Source organism: Oncorhynchus masou, chromosome 12, assembly GCF_036934945.1.
Source record: "Oncorhynchus masou masou isolate Uvic2021 chromosome 12, UVic_Omas_1.1, whole genome shotgun sequence".
Taxonomy (NCBI): Eukaryota; Metazoa; Chordata; class Actinopteri; order Salmoniformes; family Salmonidae; genus Oncorhynchus; species Oncorhynchus masou.
In genome coordinates, this window is record NC_088223.1 from 53581901 (window position 1) to 53596865 (window position 14965).

The 14965-nt window shown below is 42.9% G+C and overlaps 1 protein-coding gene across 1 annotated transcript; it reads right to left on the bottom strand.

Annotated features, from left to right (window-relative positions):
* Positions 1-1278: 1278 nt before the first annotated feature.
* LOC135549148 (RDS/peripherin-like protein xRDS35) lies at positions 1279-3627 on the bottom strand. The gene is made up of 4 exons (XM_064979193.1): positions 3478-3627; positions 2108-2538; positions 1673-1919; positions 1279-1488 (listed from the first exon to the last, which is right to left on the bottom strand). Exons 1-4 carry the CDS (start codon positions 3625-3627, stop codon positions 1279-1281), a joined length of 1038 nt encoding a protein of 345 aa, XP_064835265.1.
* Between the last annotated feature and the right edge of the window lie 11338 nt (positions 3628-14965).

Sequence of the window (14965 nt, forward strand, 5' to 3'; positions counted from 1 at the left end):
CTTATCCAGTGTTACATTTGCAGACTTTTTAAAAGATATATATATATATTTTTTTTTTTGCACTGCTCCCCCTTGAGAATCGAGCCCACAACTCTGGCATTGCAAGGACCATGCTCCACCAACTGAGCCACATGGGACTTCATGGCCTTCCTGCATGATGACTGCTGGGGCAGCAGTTGGAGTATTATCCCTGCGATTAGCAGAGTTGTGAAGGGTGTCAGGACAGAGGACACAGACTCACAGCTTTCAATTGCATTACTGACATCAATCATCATCTCCTTAATCCTATTCCTCCCTGTGACTGACACTTAGAGAGGTGAGGAGGGGTTTAGTGAAAGGCAGAGGAAGAAAGAAATGGTAAAGGGAAGCTGGTCAACAACAATCAAATAAGACAAAATGACAGAACGCCACAAAGCAATTCAAAATGGTAAACTTTAATAGATTCCCTGTCATAATAGGTCTGTAGTACAGTGCTGTGTATGTCATTATGCTAAGTGTTAAGTAGCAGAACATTGAGCAGTGTATCGTTCTACAGTCAGCTTTACATTGCAAGTATTCCTCAAAATTCTATTTTTTTATTTGTGTCTTTATCAATTTGACATAGCTCTATCCTTCAGTAATTGGAAATATCTTTACATTGTAAGTGTCAACCATGATATTATTGTGGTATTGATGGTTGAACACTGAAATTGTGAAGTAGTTGAACATATCCAACTAATTCATGTCATGACCATGTTACAGCTGGTTTTGTATCTTTCTCAATTTAATTATCTTTTAATGAACCACAACCAAATTTTCCTTCAAGGTGGATTGTGGACCAGTAGAAATAATAGTACATGTCAATCCCCGGTTCTAAAAAACCAAATGTGTTCTTTATTTCTCCTTTGGGGAGTACATGGAATTGACTGAACATCAAATAGCTTCATTAATCATGAAAGGATTATGGAGGGCTTGGGGTGACGTTAATGTGTTTAATGTGTGTGTGCGTGTGCGTGTGTGTGTGTGTGTGTGTGTGTGTGTGTGTGTGTGTGGCCATGGGTACCTAAAGCTCAGACTGGGACAACTGATACAAAAATATATTTGCCATCAAGTGACTGAAATAGATTACAACATTCAAAACACTCATTTGGGGTAAAACATATCAGCATTGGAATGGATTGTGATATCAAAGAAATACCAAATTAATTTGTCAGTGTCTAGTTAGATTATTTATCACCCAATAAAGTGCCATGTTTGCCCTGTACACCACCCGGTTTGAAACATTTAGATTTCTCCTCATTATTTGGCGGGGGTCTCCCCAGCTTCAGCGTCCTCACTTCCCACCTGGTTCAGCTGAAGGAAAACCAGCACAGGAGTCACGTACTCCATGATCGTCTCCTTCACCCCTTTTTCCAGCAGGTAGCCCTCGGTCTCAATCTCAGTGTTCTCCTGCCCTGCCACCGCCTCCATGGCTGTCTGCAGGTACCGCAGACTTACCAACACTGATGACTGGGAGGGAAGGATAGGAGAAGATAGAAAGGTTATACAGGAGGATGGGCATACTGTATTACTCAACAGCGAGCTACAAGTATAATTGTGGCCACTCACAGGAGTCTGTTCCGGGGACCCTCTGATTGCCACACAGGACATTATCTCCCTTTTAGGTTTTTAGATTGATATATCTGCACAGTACCTGGACCAGGAAGATGGACAGCACCGCAGCACCAATAGTGTTCATCAGGCCCATGTAGTAATTGACCAGAGCCTCCCTGCAGCCGCGGATGTAGATGTTGAGCTCCTCGGTCTGGTGCTCGTAGTTGTAGTGGGCTGAGTTGTTGGTGAGGCGCTCCTGGATGCAGGGTCTTGGGGAACTGGGGTTGCAGCAGCTGAAAGGGACCCCATCAAACAGGTAACGCCCGTCCACGTTGCTCTTAACACGGCTAAAGAAGAAGAGATGGGGAAGAATGTAGAGAATAAACAGTCTGCATCATGGCTTTGTATCACCTCAACTGCATATTTTCCTATAACCTTAATGATTTATTTAAATTATAATCTGACATGGGATTATTCCTTTACCAAAGACTGTCAGACTGCTCTCTGTCCTCTAATAGCCTCTGCCAGTACTCACTCCTTCACTTCCTTAGAGCTAAAGTCTAGGTAGCGGTTGCTGATCCACTGGACCTCGAACCAGTCCTTGAAGTCGGTGTTTCCACAGCACTGGAACTCCATCTGCAGGCGGTCAATGTTCTGCTTCTGGAAGCAGCGGCCGGGTGTGTCTGTGTCCTTGTAGAAGCGGATGCCGTTCTTTAGGCCGATCTTCAGGGACCACTCCAGATTCCCCTTCATAGCGTAGCTCATGATCACAGTTGACAGCATGAGGAGTGTGAAAAAGAGGGAGACTCCCCAGTAGGGTTGTAGGAAGGTCTTCCAGCGGGGGAAGCGTCCGGCATCCAGGGCATCCTGGCACATACGGCCTGCGAAGTAGTTGATACCCAGAGAGGCCAGACCCACTATCATCAGGGTGTTGGGCACAGCATGAATCTCTGTGTTGTCCATTACCTGTAGGCAGAAGAACCTCATGCATCAGTGATACTGCAAACTATACAGTATAAACTGATATGTTGGGCTCTCAACCCATTGATCCCGTAATATTGAATCTGTAGAGGTTGGTGATTCATCTCATTCTTTAAAGTGGGAAACATAATTATGTATTTGAGGAAATCAATTAGGTCGTTTTTACTTTGACTTCTATGCCGAATTTGACATAAAAACTATATTTGCTGCAAAAAGGCTGCATTGAGGGAAGCCTTGACTTCCAGGCCTCGCTCTGAGGTGAAAGCCTTGTTGAGGCTACATTGAGGTTAATTTTGTTTCTATTTATGTATTTAACAAGTGCAATAGTTGATAGTATTTTATTCCAAGTTCTCAAATCTCAAGAGATAAATGGTAAAGTCTACATCCGTTGTATGTGACAAATAACATTTGATTTCAATCCACGTTCTGTAGGTCAGTTAATCTTATCCCTATTCTCAGTTTATCACCAGTGTGTTCAGACCAGAGACAATTGCCCCCTGTTGATAATGTCCACACCTAACCCCTTATCCAATATGAATACCTCGTCACAATCTCACTCATAAGAGCATTATCAAAGGCTCCTGCATTCTGCATGAGATATTATCGTCAACACTCCAATGCATTTTATTGTGTCATGTCTGGAAGCACTCAAAAATAAAATCTTAATTTAAGCTCTAATGCACTCGAAGAATGAATTTCCCCCGTTTTCACCCTCTTGCTTTTCATGCAGTTTATTACCAGAAGTTTACTAGTATCACTCTTTACTAGTATCATTCCATTCTACTGTAGAACTTCACTGAATACAACCCTAAATACCAGAGGAGAAATCCGAGAAAGTGAGGCTTCTGGATAAGTAATATGTATTGTACTGCAAGAATCATAGTGGCATTGTGTACGATGTAAAGCTGTAGAGCATTGTGGTACCTCTGCCCTCCTGCGGAGCTCGGTCTTGAGGAAGCAGCCCAGGGTGAAAGTCAACGCTCCGGCCAGTGTGGCCATCCAGGAGAGCAGCCACAGCCCCTGGGCTAGCTTCATTCTCTTCTCAAAAGGGAACTTCATCTTCATCAGCACCATGGTGTTAGTGGGAGCCCACAGAGGCTCCGAGGGTCACTGTGATAATTGGATGAGGAATGTGGTGATGAAGGGATCTGAGGGGAAGAAGGAGAGTGCAGCAACAGACTGCTGGAGCGATCTGAGATAGGCGGCCTTGAGAAAGGATCGGGTCAAAGGTGAAGAAGAGTACGCCTGGAAGAACTTCAAGCGGAACAGGTAGAATTCTGAACTGGAGATGGAGTATTCTGATGAGTGTTTCTCAAAGGAGAGACAGTAAGATAATTCTTGATGAAGAAAGGTGGTTTTGTTATCCAAAAGTAAATAAGGAATAATACAACCAGATAGTTTGTGAAAAAAATCTGTGGGGAGAAATAAAAGCCACAAAAATCTTAATTGGTATCTTCTGGATTCATTAGTGGAGGTGTGTTAAAGTTCACATGCTTGATCCCCCAAAAATGTGTTAAAGAAAGTCCAGATGCCCCTTCAGTCCTGTTCTAGCACCTGTGTGCCCATGCTTAGGTAGGTGAGACACAATGGATTTGGACAATGTTGGACGTCTAGAGAGTCTTAGCACTAATCCCTCACCTATCCTATTAAACGGCCTTTCCAATTGGAATTCAGGCCTCTGTCTGGTCAGCAAAGGTAGCCTCCCTTGAAGCAGGGGTGGGGACATGGATGAGCTCTGACGAACCAAATTGAAGATGACAGGGCGATTGATATAAGCATGGGCACTGATATGTCGGCCACTCCTATAACTCTTCCTAACCTTTCTGAAATGTTAGCATGAAGCTTATGATTATTATTTTTTAAACTCTCAAGCACTGTGGTGAACATTTATTGGGGATTGATATCAAATTTGATTTTTTTTGTTTTGTTATTGTCACACTGGATAGTGGTGTTGTTTTACAGGGTCAGCCATAGTAGTACGGTGCCCCAGGAGAAAATGAAGCCTTGCTCAAGGGCACGTCGACAGATATTTCACCTTGTAGATTGATATAGTCAAATCTCAAGACCCCAAATCCATATTTTCCCCCAAATCCATTTCAGACAGATAATGTATGGCCAGAAAAGGATTACAGTAAGAACTGGAGTGAAAATGATGTACAAGCATACTGGTAATAAACTCATCGAGGATATACTGTAGTAGGCTACTCTTTAATTGAATTGAGAAAGCAAGAGATCCAGGGAGAGAGAGGAAAACGGAGGATTATCCTTTCTGAAGCTCCTAGAACCGGCTCAGCAGAGTGAGTTTAAACTCGAACACGGAAAACCATTTACAGCCTAAAAACCTACGATCCAGTACATCGAGCACATTGACTTCTCTGTAAAAATGGGTGTTTTCTGTGACAGCAACACCCATGTTCAACTGCTATGAAGTGGCTGGCTCTTGACAACTCAGACTGAATCCACCTTGATTCATTAATACGTGACACATAAAGGTGGACTGACATGGCCTTATGGCAGTATATCAGTGTTAATGAAGCCTTTTAGTAACAGCATTTGACAAGACAAGCCAACCTTTAAATTAACAGGCCACCAAAATGGCCTGAGAAACGGGTAGAAATACATATATTCGTATACTACTCATATCTCAGTAAAACTGCTGCACGCCAAGGAGAACCCATAAATCAAAGAGTGTCTCTCCTTTGTGATAACCGACTGACTCTCCTCCCCTCAATCTAGCACCGTCGCCTACGATCAGACACGACAGCGTAACGTGTTTGACTGAATTATTTATACTAGACTTTGTGTGTCATTATTTGTTTTAATTCATGTTAAATTAGTACATTACAGATGACTATATTTATTGAGAACATTCAGACACACATGCAGTACACAGCACGAGGATAAGAAAATACAGACAGTAGTAGTTGTACACAGCTCTGTAATATCGTGCATGGTTTAATGAAGTTCAACCTGGGAATGGAGAACAGGGGGAAAGCAACAGCTACCTCTAAATAATAAACATGTCATATATACAAACATTATCGTACATGATCTATATAGTGGAACTCTATCACAAACTACTGGTCCTGCAATACACCATTAAGGATAGAGGTATGGATTGGAGGGGGAGGCAGAAGGCGGCCTGACAGTACAATACACCATTAAGGATAGAGGTATGATTTGCAGGGGGAGGCAGAAGGGGGCCTGACAGTACAATACACCATTAAGGATAGAGGTATGGATTGGAGGGGGAGGCAGAAGGGGGCCTGACAGTACAATACACCATTAAGGATAGACGTATGGATTGGAGGGGGAGGCAGAAGGGGGCCTGACAGTACAATACACCATTAAGGATAGACGTATGGATTGGAGGGGGAGGCAGAAGGGGGCATGACAGTACAATACACCATTAAGGATAGAGGTATGGATTGGAGGGGGAGGCAGAAGGGGGCATGACAGTACAATAATACACCATTAAGGATAGAGGTATGGATTGGAAGGGGAGGCAGAAGGGGGCATGACAGTACAGTCATCAGAACACACTGTGCTTTCATCACATCTTGACACGTGACACAGTGACTATGATTTTGGTTGAAAATAGCAATATATGTTCCCGACACACCCTCTGTCTCTATATGCCCCTTCCGATCCATCTCAGTACACTGAGTGTACAAAACATTATGAACACCTGCTCTTTCCTTGACTGACCAGGTGAATCCAGGTGAAAGCTATGATCCCTTGTTGATGCAACTTGTTAAATCCACTACATTCAGTGTAGATGAAGGGGAGGAGACAGGTTAAATAAGGATTTTAAGCCTTGAGACAATTGAGACGTGGTTTGTGCCATTCAGAGGCTGAGTGGGCGGGACAAAATATTTAAGTGTCTTTGAACGGGGTGTGGTAGTAGGTGCCAGGCACACCGGTTTGAGTGTGTCAAGAACTGCAACATTGCTGGGTTTTTCATGCTCAATAGTTTCCTGTGTGTATCAAGAATGGTCCACCACCCAAAGGCCATCCAGCCAACTTGACACAACTGTGGGGAGCATTGGAGGGCCTTGAGGCCGGTACGTGGAGCTTATTTTTGTAACAGTATTCTTTTATTGGAATTTCACAATTTTCACCCATATTAAGAGATACAACAACAAAGACAAAGCAAAAAAACAGCACTCACTTACACAGACCTGCATGTATATATATATATATACATATATATACATACACAGGTACATACCCACATACATACCCACATACATACCCACACACACACACACACACACACACACACACACACACACACACACACACACACACACACACACACACACACACACACACACACACACACACACACACACACACACCATCTCCCTCTCCCCGCTTCTCTCACCCCATCCCCATCATTGCGTCTCTCAATACATACATTTTAAACAAGCATACAAACAGAAATTAAACAAAAAAAGCTCAGTTTAAACCAAGAAGTTAGGTTCCACACATGGAAGGTACAGTGTAATTCTGAAATACATAGATCACCACCATTCTAAGGTAATTTAGATACGGTTCCCACACTTTGTAGAACTGATCTGTTTTAGAATGTAATGTACATGTCAGATATTCCAGAGGCACCCATTCAAATAGTATCTTATTCCAATCTTTAATAGAAGGAACCTTATCACTAATCCACTGTAAGAGGATGTTTTTCCTCGCTGCGAAGGTAAGGATGTTGTAAAGCCTCCTTTTACCCATAGAAGTAATATGCCTACTAGGGAGACCCAACAGTAAAGAAATTGGGTCCAATTCTACATCAACCCCTAAGATCTTTTCAATTTCTTGCAGAACACCAGACCAGTATCTTTGTATTTTGGTACATGACCATAAACAATGTGTTAAGGTGCCTGTATCAGTTTTACATTTAAGACACAGGAGAAGAGGGGCGAAAAGCATGTCTGTGATTTGTGGATATATGCAATCTGTGTATTATACTTAATTGGATTGCTCTAGTACGATTACATATAGATACTGTTTTTGCATATTTCCAAATGTCCTCCCACATCTCTTTGTCAATAGTAACAGACAATTCTTTCTCCCACACTTGTTTCGCTCTCTGTGTGTCTACAGCAGAAAAGGACCTTAAAGCATCATCAAACAGACTTACAGACATTTTCCTTTGTGAAAAAAAAGCATTCTTTCAATGACAGACATATCAGGGTTGCCAATTAAGGTGGTGCACTTCAGAATATAATGTCTTATTTGTAGGAAGCGGAAAAAGTCCTGCTTTGGGAGTCGATATTTCTCGACCATCTGCTCAAACGTGGAGCTTATTAAAGAGCAGTGTGCGGGTTTCTTATTTTTTCTCATTTTAGTCAACTGATTCCATGCACCTGCAAAAAAGATTGCTCAGATGTGCGACTGCGTTTTTGAATTTTGAAACATTGGAGTCAACATGGGCCAGCATCCCTGTGGAACGCGTTCGACACCTTGTAGAGTCCATGACCTGACGAATTGAGGCTGTTCTGAGGGCTAAAAGAGGTGAAACTCAATATTAGTAAGGTGTTCCTAATGTTTTGTACGCTCAGTGTTTTTTTTTTTTTACTGTGGTTGCCTGAGGAAAATCCCTTACACAGGACAAAACAGACATTTCATGTGGCATAACATTGCTTATATCATACATTTCTCAAACTGACTGTTGCATGCCTCTGGTGACCACAATGAGAAATGGTGATTCAGATTTACATTTTGTCTTGTGAGACTACAGCATGTACACAAACATCAATATTAAAATATAGAACATACTGTAGTTTGCATGTACATAAACATCAATATTTCCAAGATAAAACATAGTTTGCATGCAAGAAGAATAAATATGTTGTTTTTGTCCCCCATGGAAGGAGGAAACTATCTAGCAGTTGGAACCATTCACACCAGACCACACAGATCCATCAGCAAAAATCATAAAAACCGTATCAAATGTTTCTGTTTTCATTTGATCTCCATCAATTAAAAACCTGACTTAAAATACATTGTTTCCCATCCACAGTGACGGTCCAACGGACACTCTTTATACGGTATGTTATTAAATATTTGACTATACACTGTACAGATTAGACCTGGTATTATGTCTATATCTACAGGTGGATTAATTTATGAGGATAAACAAAGTCTATCAACACATCTTACATCTTTACCTAAAGGACCTCAATTCTATGCAACACTCCTCTTCTTATCTAACATGCACGGAGGGAAAAACACAAACCATTATGATGAATTATGCACAAGAGGTTCTGGAAGGATCTATTATTATATAATCCAGAGACAAGGGTGGGATTCGGCTGTGCTTTGCTATGATGAGACAGTAGTGAAGCCTAGGACAGGGTTTCCCAGAGTGAGGGAACAGGGAAAATCAAAGCCACATGTTTTTTGTTTGATGTTACCTCTGGAGGACATCAAAGCCAAATCCCTACATACTGGGGGAAAAAAGACCTCAGGACATGTCTTTGATTATGAACCGAGAAAAATATCACAAATATTAAAATGTGGAGCTGAGGATCTCCAACTTGGGCCGCTTGCCATTACAGCTCTTTGCAGGCGTTAATTACTTAATATCTTCAAAAAGAGGAAAACACTATGCTTGAAACAGTTTCTTTATCTTACTTGTTATTAATGATGAATACTATTTGGGGCCCTGTTATTTAGGCCTGAAAACGTTTTAAATCAGATGAAAATTTTAATAATTAAAAGTATTATTATTCAAGTGGTCAATTCTGTTGCTTTATGTTCAAAATACTAATAATGTTATCCAAATCATGCTTACTTCAGTAACCACCAACCCAGTCGACACCTGTCCACATCTGTAGCTCGGTGAAGAGATCAGGTGTCACAGCTGTGTTCTCTCCCCATTCAGCACTTCGTCCGGCGCCCCTCCGGTCCTGCCCCGCCCCTCCTCCACACTGGGCTGCAGCTGGCAGATAAAGTGGTTGAGCATATTTTGGGCCGACTGCAGGTTGTCCAAGCTGCTGCCAGGATCTACCTCCCTGACATCCATACCCATGTCCTCGCTCCTTGTCCTCCAGTTCCGGATGATCTCATCTTCTGAGTCGTCCATGGTACCGTCCTCTGGTTGGTAGAGGTCCATCATGGCCTCTGTGCCCTTCAGCTGGCCATGCTGCTCCTCCTGCCTGTGCTTCTGTCTCCTGGAGGAGGGAATCTCATCCAGACTGGCTGACAGGATGCGGATGGGAGAGCCCAGTTTGCGGCTCGCAGTGACCCTGTACCCGTCCTCCTCAGTTGGGCCATAAGCGGAGTTCTTGAAGCTGGTGGTGAGGGTGACATCATCCATGGGGGCTGGTAAGGTCTCAGAGTGAATGGTGACGTGGAGATGGGGGATCTGTAGGGAGTGGGGAGGGTGTTGTCTGACAATCTCCTCACCCCCTGACTCACTCTCTGTGTCTCCCTCTCCCTGTCCTGCCCAGCAAATACGCTCCTGTCTCCACGGTTGAAACGCTGTGCCACCATGATGACCTCCCGCTGACCTCAGAACGCATTTTGGAGCCTCATCCCCCATCTCCGACCAATCAGATTCCTCCTCTTCTGGCAATGTTCCCAGCGATAGGTCTTCCCCTTTGGTGGTGACCTTTCCATAATGATGACTATCCATGAATTGGACTGGAGGGGGGGCAACAGGGAGAAGGAATTGATTGACAGAATCATCTGGGTGGAAATGTTTGTCGAGGGCTTCCTGTAACAAGGATGTTACCTAAGGAATGAAAATAGACGACACAGAACAGAATACAGTTATGTTGTTATGACAATAAACATCTGTTCATCATGAAAAAAGCTGAGTCAAAACTAAAAGACAACTCATAGCTTCATAACAATGGGCATTAGAAAGAATGGGCTACGTAAAACAGCATTTACTAACTACACGCATCTCAAAGCAAAAACAATGGCTTCTATTGGTGGTTTCACTCTGAACTAAAATGGGTTTGATGAATAAACAAAAGGTCAAACTAATGGGAGATATGGGTGGTGGAAGGAAGGAGACATTCTATACAAAGAGGATATACACTACATGACCAAAAGTATGTGGACATCTGCTCGTCGAACATCTCATTTCAAAATCATGGACAATAATGTGGAGTTGGTCCCCTTTGCTGCTATGACAGCCTCCACCCTTCTGGGAAGGCTTTCCACTAAATGTTGGAACATTGCTGTGGGGACTTGCTTCCATTCAGCCACAAGAGTATTAGTGAGGTTGGGTACTGATGAACACAGTCGGCGTTCCAATTCATCCCAATGGTGTTCAATGGAGTTGAGGTCAGGGCTCTGTGCAAGTCAGTCAAGTTCTTCCACACCGATCTCGACAAACCAGTTCTGTACCTCGCTTTGTGCATGGGGTAATTGTCATGCTAAAACAGGAAAGGGCCTTCCTCAAACTGTTGCCACAAAGTTGGAATTACAGAATCATCTAGAATGTCATTGTATGCTGTAGCCTTATGATTTCCCGTTACTGGAATTCAGCTCTTCGTCCAGCACCCCTCTGGTCCTGCCCCACCCCTCCTCCACACTGGGCTGCAGCTGGCAGAAGCGGTTGAGCATATTTTGGGCCGACTGCAGGTTGTCCAAGCTGCTGCCAGGATCTACCTCCCTGACATCCATACCCATGTCCTCGCTCCTTGTCCTCCAGTTCCGGATGATCTCATCTTCTGAGTCGTCCATGGTACCGTCCTCTGGTTGGTGAAGGTCCAACATGGCTTCTGTGCCCTTCAGCTGACCATGCTGCTCCTCCTGCCTGTGCTTCTGTCTCCTGGAGGAGGGAATCTCATCCAGACTGGCTGACAGGATTTGGATGGGAGAGCCCAGTTTGATTAAGATTTACCTCCACTGGAAGTAAGGGGCCTAGATCAAACCATGAAAAACAGCCCCAGACAATTATTCCTCGTCCACCAAACTTTATAGTTGACACGATATATTGTTTCAGGTACTGTTCTCCTGGCATCCGCCAAATCCAGCTTCGTCCGTTGGACTGCTTGATGGTGAAGCGTGATTCATAATTTCAGAGAACGGGTTTCCACTGCTCCAGAGTCCAATGGCAGCGAGTTTTATACCACTTCAGCCGACGCTTGGCATTGAGCATGGTGATCATTAAGCTTGTGTGCGGCTGCTCGGCCATAGAAACCCATTTCATGAAGCTCCCGACGAACAGTTATTATGCTTACAGAGGCAGTTTGGAACTCGGTAGTGAGTTTTGCAACCGAGGACAGAGGATTTTTATGCACTTCAGCACTCAGCAGTCCAATTCTGTGAGCTTGTGTAGCCTACCACTTCGCGGCTGAGCCGTTGTTTCTCCCAGACGTTTCCACTTCACAATAACAGCACTTACAGTTGACAGGGACAGCTCGAGCAGGGAAAACATTTGATGAACTGAATTGTTGGAAACGTGGCATCCTATTACTGTGCCAGGTTGGAAGTCACTGAGCTCTTCTGTAAGGCCATTCTACTTCCAATGTTTGTCTATGGAGATTGCAGGGCTGTGTGCTCGATTTTATACCTCGGGTGCGGCTGAATTATTCGAATCTGCTCATTTGAAGGGGTGTCCACATACCGTTGTATATATGGTGTAGTTACAATTCGTTAAGCCTTTACACTCGTGGGAATTGGCCTATGTGGTTAGGGCTAAATTTAAATTTCTTACAAAAGAAATATAAAAAGCATATACATAACCATGGTAGCAATTGAAAGGGAACAGTTTGGAGATAATGGAAAAATTATTAGACAAAGGGTGAGTGCACAATAGTTCACCTGACACAAGACTGAATCCAAAAATTATACTTTTGATTTACATATGCTTTTCCCCGCATTTGTTGATAATGAAATCTGAAAAAACTCTGGATACATTCATCAACATGATAAAACTATTCCTGGAAAATGTGGAGTAGGTACAAAATAAGACAAAGAAATTACAAGGGTTTGAGTGAGAGGACTAACTGGTGTCGCCAAGTGGCCATACCTCTCCAAAGTGTGCACAGTTCCTAAGCAATTTCATTGGACTTTTATGACTCATAGAAAAGTTTTCAATTATAAGGTACTTTTTTGAGCTCTCCTAGCTGCGCCGTCAAGGAACTAGAGCAAGCACACTTGTGGTTGTTTCGGTTTGGAACACAACTGTTGTTGTTTACGCAATCCAAAATCGGACCATTTTTAAATTGCAATCTGGGTCAGGTGGGCATGAGTTAAAATCTTCTTCTATTGCCAACATAAGTTATAAAATACCATCTTGCAGTGTTAGGCATCATAAGGCAATTCAGAGAAGCAGATGGTATTTTTTTACGGCAAATAGAAAGGAGTCCTGAGTGCATTCAGATGCGTGTGCCGTGTTAAATCTCTTCAAAATAAACAAAGAGGCTCATTCTGTTCAACAACCCAGGGTATGATGCCATGTCATCTTGTAACTGTACATCATACATAGTGATCATAAATGTTGTCCCTGTACAGATAGATGCAGGATCTTAATTTGAGCCAGTTTGCTACAATAGAGAAATAATCCTGCAGAAACAGGAAATGGGAATTTTTATGGTGATTATAATGAATGGATTTTGTTTTAGGAGTTTGTAAATTTGTCGTTGGGGCAAATCAAGTCTGACATTTTAAAGTGGAAATTACAAACGTCAGAAGCCCTTTTAAACTTTGAAAGCACTACAAGTTTGCATTTCCTGCTGTGCAGGAAAATGATGAGCAACAAAAGAGTGATCAAATTAAGATCCTACATCTGTATGTGATATGCGTTTCAGGAGTTGGAGATGTGAAGTGCACATTTGGACTCTAAGGTGTTTGACTTGCTTGTTTGACATCAGAGCGGGATTTTATTATAATCCTCAAAGTCTTATCATTCAAAATACATTGAGTCATCTTATTTCACAGCATTTCCCTCGCTCAGACAATAAAAAAAATTGTAAAAGTTGCCCAATTACGGGGCGGGATAACTTCTTGTCGCGCAGTGCTCAAGTTCAGATCGGCTGTCAGTCAAAACCCATACAGAGCTCTGACATCATGTATAGCATGTTGCTGTACAGCCACTACATTCCAATTTAGCAGCCATTTTCAACCAGTATACAGGTACGAATGTAAAGGGATAACATTGTGTAAGTGCATGCCATGCACTATAGCTAATTCTTATTGCAATGCAATCCAAGGTTGGGGCTTGAGGGTCAGGGGATCATAAAGGTCAGGCAGGTTTGATTCAGGACCTGTACTAGCAGTATTTCTCTGTACTCGGCCACTCTGGTCTGGTTTTGCGCACGTTTTAGGTTGTCTTTTTGTCTCGGCTAGATCTGTTCATCAGGAGGAGTTCTCACGTTAATAGTCTCCATGCTGTGGATGGTGGTCTTGGCTGAGGACAGCTGATCTGTCAGGGCTGTGATGCGCTGGTTCAGATGCTCACGCTCCCCGTCCATACTCTGAGCCTGTCAAACCACACACATAACATAAGACACACATAAACATGACGAAAAATTGTAATACCATATTCCAGATATGTAAACAATGTACTTCTATCGACTTCAAAAAAATCAAATGAGCCATCTGCTGGTGCCTCACCACTGAATGAAGCTTCCGCTCCAAGAGATTATTGGTCTGTTGAGTGTAGGAGTAGTTATCCCTCAGTCTGAAAAAAAAAATATATATATATATTTTGAGAGAGAGAGAGCGATGGAGAGAGAGAGAGAGAGAGCGATGGAGAGAGAGAGAGTGATGGAGAGAGAGAGCGACGGAGAGAGAGAGAGCAATGGAGAGAGAGAGAGCGATGGAGAGAGAGAGAGCAATGGAGAGAGAGAGAGCGATGGAGAGAGAGAGCAATGGAGAGAGAGCGATGGAGAGAGAGAGAGAGAGAGAGAGAGAGAGAGAGAGAAGAATTGTCAGAGTTACAGTAATAACACTATCTAAGCTTGTCAATGTCATGCATATCAAATCAAAATAAATGGCAAATAAAATAACATTGTAACTGCCACACTAATTTGCCTCCCTGAACCCCCTTTTAATTCTGAGGTACAATAAATATCCCAATGACTTATAACTCCTCCCCCAACCTTTTGAATTTGTCCAGGAGGCTACTCAGCTCCACACGTGTGTTCTGTAGTTCTGACTCAAGGAGCTGGTGACTGCTCTTAAACTCAGTCCCCATGCACTCCATTCGCACGGCAGTCTGGAGCAAACTGTGGTGCAGATCCTCATTTTGCTCCTGAAGCATCCTGAAGGGAGTAGGAGAGAGGAGGGCGGAGGGGTTAGTGCTCAGTTAGATCACCATTTGTATCTTAATGAAACATTTATTCATTTGTTAAACAACAATAATATGGAACATGTGACTAAAACTTTTATTTTACATTCCCAATTTTAATTATTCCCCCGATAAGCAACAAGACAG

Coding starts and splice junctions, on each gene's coding strand:
- LOC135549148 (XM_064979193.1), bottom strand. CDS start 3,627: ATGGTGCTGATGAAGATGAAGTTCCCTTTTGAGAAGAGAATGAAGCTA. Junction 2,539..3,477: donor AGCTCCGCAGGAGGGCAGAG/GTACCACAATGC, acceptor TTCTGCCTACAG/GTAATGGACAACACAGAGAT. Junction 1,489..1,672: donor TGTCCATCTTCCTGGTCCAG/GTACTGTGCAGA, acceptor CTTCCCTCCCAG/TCATCAGTGTTGGTAAGTCT.